Here is a 7,840-nt window from a genome sequence, read left to right on the forward strand (position 1 = left end):
GCACCCAGCTGCACTGGATGTGAGATGAACGTGACAGATAAAAACTGCATGTGGTGCCCCAAGCCTTTCCTTATACATTCTCAGTGATGCCTCAGAGCACACCTGGGGTAAGGACTGTTGACTCCAACCTATGGATGGGAAAGCTGAGGCTCAGAGGGTTTTGTTATGTGACCTGTCCAAAGTCGCAAAGTGGGAGAACGGAGACCTAAGTCAATCTCAGTTCGAGGTCCATATTCTTTTCATCTTCAATTTCTAAGTTCCCCCACTTTAACTCTCTAGAGCTACATTGTGCCATCAGGGGGACATCTCCCCAGCCTGCTGCCTCATTGCCCTCCAGAGGCTGCTTAGAGCAGAGTGCTGCCCTGGCACCAGAGCTCACCCATCACCTCACAGCTGGTCCCCAGGCCGTTTCCTCCAGTGGGTGAGCAAGGACCCAGTGATAGAGCCAAAGACCTTTGGCTGATGACCCCCAAGCTATGAGAGGCAGTTCTTCAAACACCATCCCTTCATGTTCCCAAGAAGGGGTCCTAGGAGTGGCCAGAGCTGGATGAGACCAAGAAGCATGGTGGGAGAGCTGTGCTCACTCAGCGCACACTTGGTGGCACAGCTACACTATTTTCCCCTCATGACACTCCTGTGGGGTTGGAATTTATTATCTCATTTTGTAGAAAAGAAAGCACACAGAAGTTAATGAGCTCAAAGACGCAGCTGGTGAGGCCACAGTGTGAAGGCAGCTCTTCCTGACTCTCCCTCACCTCCTAGGCTGCTGATTGTGGGGAATCCTTGGCTGGGGACCAGCTCGTCTATTCGGTCTGGCTGGCAGCTGTTTGGGGCGTCCCTCTGCTGCTCTGTTTGGGACCAGCTGTTTCTGGCTGCTCTCACCTGGCCCCTGAAAGCGATGACTCCAGGCCTGGCTGGGCTTGGTGGAACTGGGTCCCTTGGGCAGGCCGGATGGGATCAGACCACGAGCAGAGCAGGTGGGAAACCTGGGTGCACACCCCACGCCACCTCTTAGAGCTGTGCATCCTTGAAATGACCAAACCTTTCTGTGCCTCAGTGTCCCAATCTGTAGAATGGGGATTCCCTCTATCATCTACCCCAAAGGGTTATTGTGAGTGTTTAGTGAAAACTCACATCCGATCCTTAGCCCAGTGCCTGGCACCTGGCAAAATGTTACTGAGTGAAGCAGCATCGAAGGGTCAGATGGAGATCAGAAAATAGAGGCCAGGCGAGGGAAGCCTTCCTGGATGCACCTCACATTCTAGCCTGATGGCAGTCTAGGTGGAGGGGAGGCACCTGAGTGGAGGAAGAGCCTGGCCTGAGCCTGGCTTTGGCATCAGGTCCCACGTGCCCTCGTCTCCGCTAGGAAAGCTCCTCTTCGGTGGAGCTCTGAGGAGGTGGACCTCCTCCTCAGAGTGTGGTCTGGGACCAGCAGCGTTGGTGTTGGAAGTTGTTGGAAATGCAAATAATTGGGCGTCACCCCAGATTTACTTAGAGACTCTGGGGATGGGGGAGGGTAGGACCCAGCATTTTGTTTTAATAATCCTCTCAATGATTCTAATATGCCTCGAATTTGAGACTCACCGGTCTGCTCATCTTCCAAGCCTGAGGTTCTGAGTCACCTCTTCCGGGAGCTGTTCTGATCCCCTGCACTGAGGCCGGTGCCCTTGGTCTGCATTTCCACGCTCTCTGTGTAGGTCTCAGCTGTGCCCTTTGGCTGTGATCCCATCCTCACTGTTTGCTCGCCCCCACTAGACTAGGAGCCCGGTGGGCAGGAATCCCAGTGCCAGGTGTCCAGTGGGCCAGCTGAACAGGTGGACGTGTGATGATGAGCTCTGCTACTTATTAGGTTAGCTCACTCACTCTTCCAGCCTTGGTTTCCTCATGTGACATCACCCACCTGCCACCTCAAAGGAGATGCTATGTCAGGAAGCCTTTAAAGACTGCTGAAGGCCCCACTGACATAGTCTGCTATTTAGTTAGGCACAAATTGCGGGACCTCGTTTCCTTTTCCCATGTGTGCATTTTCTGGCATGTAGGTCATAGCTTTGAGCAGCTTCTTTAAAGACTTGGTATCTACAAGAATTGCAGCCTGGGGAGCTGTGGTATTGCTCACTTAGGGATTAACAGGACGTGTCTGGGGTCTGCCTGGCAGAGAGCATGGGCACGTGGGCAGAGCGGGACTGCTTGGATCTCGAGCCCTCGGGAGTCCAGCAGTGCCTCAGAGGAAGGCTCCTCGGACCGACCACTACACCTGTTACCTTCCCATCTCCCTGAGCGTGTGCCTGTGGCTCAGGCGAGTCTTTCCTATCCTGCACCCCGTGGATGACGCTACATCATGGCAGCCCAAGAGGACCAAAGTGGCTCTGCCCAGAGATCCAGAGCTGGAGAAACCAAACCAACATAAACCAAACCTCGCCTGACCCACCACCCTGATACTCTACCCAGCTGAAGGATGTAACCATCTGAGAACCTTCTGTGTTGTACAAGGTGTATACAAATCATTTTCTGCTAGTGCATTTGGGCCAGATCTGTAACCTGAGTGAGGTATCCTCCAGACCTTGGTAAGTTTCAAGGGATAGGAAGTTCTGGGGCAACCAATCCCTGCACAAAACACCCGGTCATGTGGTAATTGAGTAATATGGTAAATTTGAATGTCTAAAAGTCTGGGGATGGTTTTCTAATACCTTCAGTTGCATCTTGCTTACGTGACATACTCTGGAGGAAATGTTTCCTGTCTCCCCCTCAAATTGCTTAGGTGCACCTTCCCAGAGCATATTGAACTCACTCTTGGAGTTTCTTCTTTCTCTCTGTTCTGGTAGGTTCCAAAAGAGGAAGGGCGATTTTTGTCCTGTTCACAGCTGTACCCCAGGGCCTGGTCTAGAACTCGGCATGCAGTAGGTTCTCCTCAAATGCTTTTTGAAATAAATGAGTTAATCTAGGAAATGAATATAGAGCTCTTGCACTTGCTTTGGCCTTCAGATCTAATTTTAAAGTTACCTCAAAGTATTTATTACTTTTATAATTAAAAATGCTGTTTAAAATAAGGAAATGATAAAAATATATGTGAGTTTTCTTTAGAAAATGCTAGATATGATTGGAATTCTTTAATTCATAATAAAAATTCTTATTCATCTTTTTTTATATTCCATGTCTTCCCATACATAGTGTTTTGTTAATTTGATCTTATTTTTTCTATCTGGGATTTACATTTTTATCACTTTTCTGGGAAAGAGAGTTGTCCTGGCCATACTATGTATCAGAATATATTATAAAGCATGATAATTAAAATGGTGTAATACTCAGGATAAGATGGACTTCCCTGGTGGTCCAGTGGTTAAGAATCTGCCTGCCAGTGTAAGGGGCACAAGTTCGATCCCTGGTCCGGGAAGATTCCTCATGCCTGTGTGCCACAACTAGAGCCCGCGGACCCGAGAGCCTGTTCTCCGTAACAAGAGAAGCCACCATGGTGAGAAGCCTGCACACGGCACACAGAGAAAGCCTGCGTGCGGCGACAAAGACACAGTGCAGCCAAAAATAAATAAATGAAATCTAAATGTAAAATAGAAAAACAGAAATATAAATCAGTGGCCCAGAGTGAAGAGTCCAGAAACTTTAGATAAGGACTCATAAACAACTGAGGGAGAGGACAGATCATGCAGCAAGTGGGGTTGGAGTAACTTAATTGCAGTTTAAAAATATATAGGAGTCACATTTTATATCACACACATCAAATTCCCCCAAACAGCAAAACCTCAGAGTTAAGTAGAAAACAACCAGATCATAGGAAAGAAGTCAAGTGTTCTGATCTGTTAGAGAAACATTAATTTTTTCAGCTTTGAAACTATAAAAGCAGTCACAAAAGTAACTAATTGAATAATATACCAACCAAAAATATCTGCATAATGGAAAGAACAATGTTGAAATAGAACGGAAGAATGATGTGCTGGCAAAAAAATGTCTCCCTCTAGTGTGACTGACAAATATTAATGTCTATAGTACAAACAGAGTTCCCAGGTGGTGCAGTGGTAAAGAATCTGCCTGCCAATGCAGGAGATGTAGGTTTGATCCCTGGGTCGGGAAGGTCCCCTGGAGAGGGGAATGGCAACCCACTCCATATTCTTGCCTGGAGAATTCCATGGACAGAGGAGCCTGGTGGGCTACAGTCTATGGGGTCACAAAGAGTCAGACAGGACTGAGCCACTAAGCATGAGCATAGTACCTACAGAGCTAGTCTAAATCTGTGAAAACAAAACATGACGATTCTAATAGGTAAGAAAGTTATAAACGGATAATTCATACCAGAAAAATGAAAACACAATGAAGGCATGGAGATATGTTTTGTCTTTTTACATTCAGAGAGGCAGCGTGGTGTGGGGGCGGGGGGAAAGGGGACTGGAAGAAACCGCTGGATGTGGCAGCAGCTTTGACTTCACCTCCCTTTGCAGTTACTAATCTGCAAAATGGGAGCATCCTCAGACCCACCCCAGGGCTTTTAGTGAGGAAACTGCTTATCATCATGACTGGCATTATACTGCTGCTAAGTCGCTTCAGTCATCTCCGACTCTGTGTGACCCCAAAGATGGCAGCCCACCAGGCTCCCCTGTCCCTGGGATTCTCCAGGCAAGAACACTGGAGTGGGTTGCCATTTCCTTCTCCAATGCATGAAAATGAAAAGTGAAAGTGAAGTCGCTCAGTCGTGTCTGACTCTTAGCGACCCCATGGACTGCAGCCTACCAGGCTCCTCCATCCATGGGATTTTCCAGGCAAGAGTACTGGAGTGGGGTGCCACTGCCTTCTCTGGGCATTATACTATGACTTGGTAAATGCGGATTTCCTTCTCATTCAGCTTTTCTAAACAAAACTTTCAAAAACAAAATGGCAACCCACTCCAGTACTTTTGCCTGGAAAATCCCATGGATGGAGGGGCCTGGTAGGCTGCAGTCCATGGGGTCGCTAGGAGTCGGATACGACTGAGCGACTTCACTTTCACTTTTCACTTTCATGCATTGGAGAAGGAAATGGCAACCCACTCCAGTGTTCTTGCCTGGAGAATCCCAGGGACAGGGAGCCTGGTGGGCTGCCGTCTATGGGGTCGCACAGAGTCCGATACGACTAAAGCGACTTAGCAGCAGCATGGTCTTTCTATACCAATCTAGACTTACTATATCAATCTAAGTTACAGATCTGTATCAGTTAGATTCTCGCTGAAGAATTGATGTTTCGAACTGTGGTGCTGGAGAAGACTCTTGAGAGTCCCTTGGACTGCAAGGAGATCAAACCAGTCAACCCTAAAGGAAATCAACCTTGAATACTCATTGGAAGGATTGTTGCTGAAGCTTTGATACTTGGCCACCTGATGCAAAGAGTTGACTTGTTGGAAAAGACCATGATGCTAGGAAAGATTGAAGGCAAAAGAACGGAGCGGCAGACCATGAGATAGATAGCATCACCAACTCAATGGACATGAATTTGCACAAACTCCAGGAGACACTGAAGGACAGAGGATCCTGGAGTCCATGGGGTCGCAAAGAGTCTGACCAGACTTAGCAACTGAACAACAACCATCAGTGAGACTCAAGTCACATTTTGTCCCTTTTGTTCATTTCAAATAATCTCCAATACAAAGCTTTCAAAGTTGCAGAAACTCAATCTTGACACTAGGTGGCGCCAGAGTCATTCACTAAGTTGAAGTTCTGTGTGGGTGGAGAAATGTTTCCGTGAGGTTTCTACCTTGGAAAACTGTATATAACCTGGAGGCATCTAGGGCTCCAGGTCCATCTGGCCCATTTAGATCTACTGTTGGCTTCTCAGGTTCAAAGCCAGTCTTTTTTTACAATCCTGAGGAAATTAGTGGTCTTGGACAGGTTCTCCAGGAGACTGGAGGGCTCTGAAACTTCCAGCCCTGATTTGAGAGAAAGATGCGTCTGGCCCCCTGGGAACCATGACTGAAATGAGTAAGGGAGCACAGACCCTCCAGAGGCATGATTTTTGGAAAGGGTGAGGACCATGTCTCTATTTAACCTCTCATTTTTCTCGCAAACAGACCTGACTAAACACATGTTAATTAAACAGAATGGCTGGGAATAATTAAGGGGATGATTTACAGGATACATTATAAGAAAGGGAATAAAAATTATTTTTAAAAGATTCAGTAATTCCTAACAGATTAAACTGGAGGAACTGGGTGGTGAAAATTCAGCACTGATTTGAGGAAAGATGGGCATTTTCTACTCCGGTACTGGAGGAACTCATGAAGGACATGCGTTTTGCTCAGAATTTGTCTTTCCGGTCTCTACCTGTGCTCTGGGCTGTTGGAGCTGCAGCTTGATTTATTGAGCTAAACAAGTCAGCAGCTAATTTGTTCATTCGTGGCTGTCCTTTGAGAAGTGGTCCTGGGGATAAAGATGAAGATCATTGAAAAACAAGTCAGTTTTGCCGGGCAGGACCTCACAAAGTAGGTCACCCTGGCTTTCCACTGGCCCGAGGGAGGCTGGAATCCCATTAACCTCAATCGAGCAGGCTCACAAGGAGGGGCAGGGCTGTTTCTGCAAAGCAAAACTTGGCTGCATGGAGGCTTCCTAATTTGACTTCCTAATGAGATTTGGAAGAGGAAAGGGGAGACTGGGGTATGGGAAAACCAAAGGAAAATTCCTTTCCCTTAACAAGCTGGTAGCATGAGGGCAGAGGCTTTGGGAGTTTGGGGAATCAGTGTTTGCCATGGATCAATCCTGTTTCACTAGGGTCCCAGGAAGTCTGAGGGCTGGGTGAAGGGTGAAAAGGTGCCCCCAAATATTTTGTTCCAAGTTTTCAGTAAGTCTCCTCTATCTTTAAAAAAAAAAAAAAAAAAAGGCTCCATCGATTCTTTCATCCTCCTGGATCTCCTGCCCAGTCTCTCTTCTTTCACAGCAAACTTCGCAGAAGAGCTGTCTGCACTCACTGATTCCATAACCTCACCTTCTGGTCACATTTCACCCTGTTCCAGGCTGTGTCCCCTCTCCCCATTACTCAGCAGAAAGGATTCCCAGTAAGGTCACTGATGATGTTGATAAATCCAATAGGCATTGTGCAGCTCCAACCTTCCTTAATCTCTTAGTTACCCTGGACACAGCTGGTCACTCTCTCTCTCTTTTTTTTTTTTTTGCTTGGCCACACTGCAAGGCTTGCAGGATCTTAGTTCCCCAACCAGAGGATGAACCCTCGCCCTTGGCAGTGAAAATGTAGAGTCCTAACCACTGGACCATCAGGGAATTCCCCGCTGTCTCCTTGAATGCTTTCTTTCCTTGGTTTCCCTGATACTGAGCTTCCTTCCCTAATCTCCTTGCTACTCTGTTTTTGCTTCCTTTGCAGTCAAGTCCTCCTCAGCAGTCAATGTTAGAGCTCCCTTGGGACTCCGTTCCAAGCCCCGGACTCTCATTCTCCGGCTCTCTCTGTCATCCATGTGCTTGGTGTTGATCGTTTCCCACGCCTTGGTGACCCTCAATTTTATATCTCAGTGCAGAATTCTCCCCCTGATGTCTTGTAGTTAACTGTGTTAACACCTCCAATGTCTGGGTACTCTGTGGTGTTCAAGCCATGGGGGACACAGATACCAAGCCCGCATTCCCCAAGGAGTGGAAATACTTGATACTCTACCCATGGGCAGTGGGCGGTGCACCTCACCTAAGAGGCAGTACCGACTTGTATGACATGACTGGCATGTGGTGGCCAGTAGGTGGGCAGCTCCAAGTACAAGGCCAGGACCGGGGCTGGACAGGGCGTTGCTACTTACACGTTGAGAGGCTGCCAGGCTGGCCACTGAGCTTTGGCTTTGATGACGGTGAGGACCTCATCGCTCTGT

The 7,840-nt window shown here is 47.7% G+C and overlaps 1 protein-coding gene across 1 annotated transcript in view; it reads right to left on the bottom strand.

Annotated features, from left to right (window-relative positions):
- Positions 1 to 7,840, bottom strand: part of SPON1 (spondin 1) — a 309,877-nt gene that overhangs the window by 12,794 nt on the left and 289,243 nt on the right. The window contains exon 7 of the mRNA XM_061440732.1: positions 7,772 to 7,836. Coding sequence (XP_061296716.1) covers positions 7,772 to 7,836 — 65 coding nt within the window. The remainder of the gene's footprint in view (positions 1 to 7,771; positions 7,837 to 7,840) is intronic.

This window comes from Bos javanicus, chromosome 15 (genome assembly GCF_032452875.1).
Source record: "Bos javanicus breed banteng chromosome 15, ARS-OSU_banteng_1.0, whole genome shotgun sequence".
Lineage (NCBI taxonomy): Eukaryota > Metazoa > Chordata > Mammalia > Artiodactyla > Bovidae > Bos > Bos javanicus.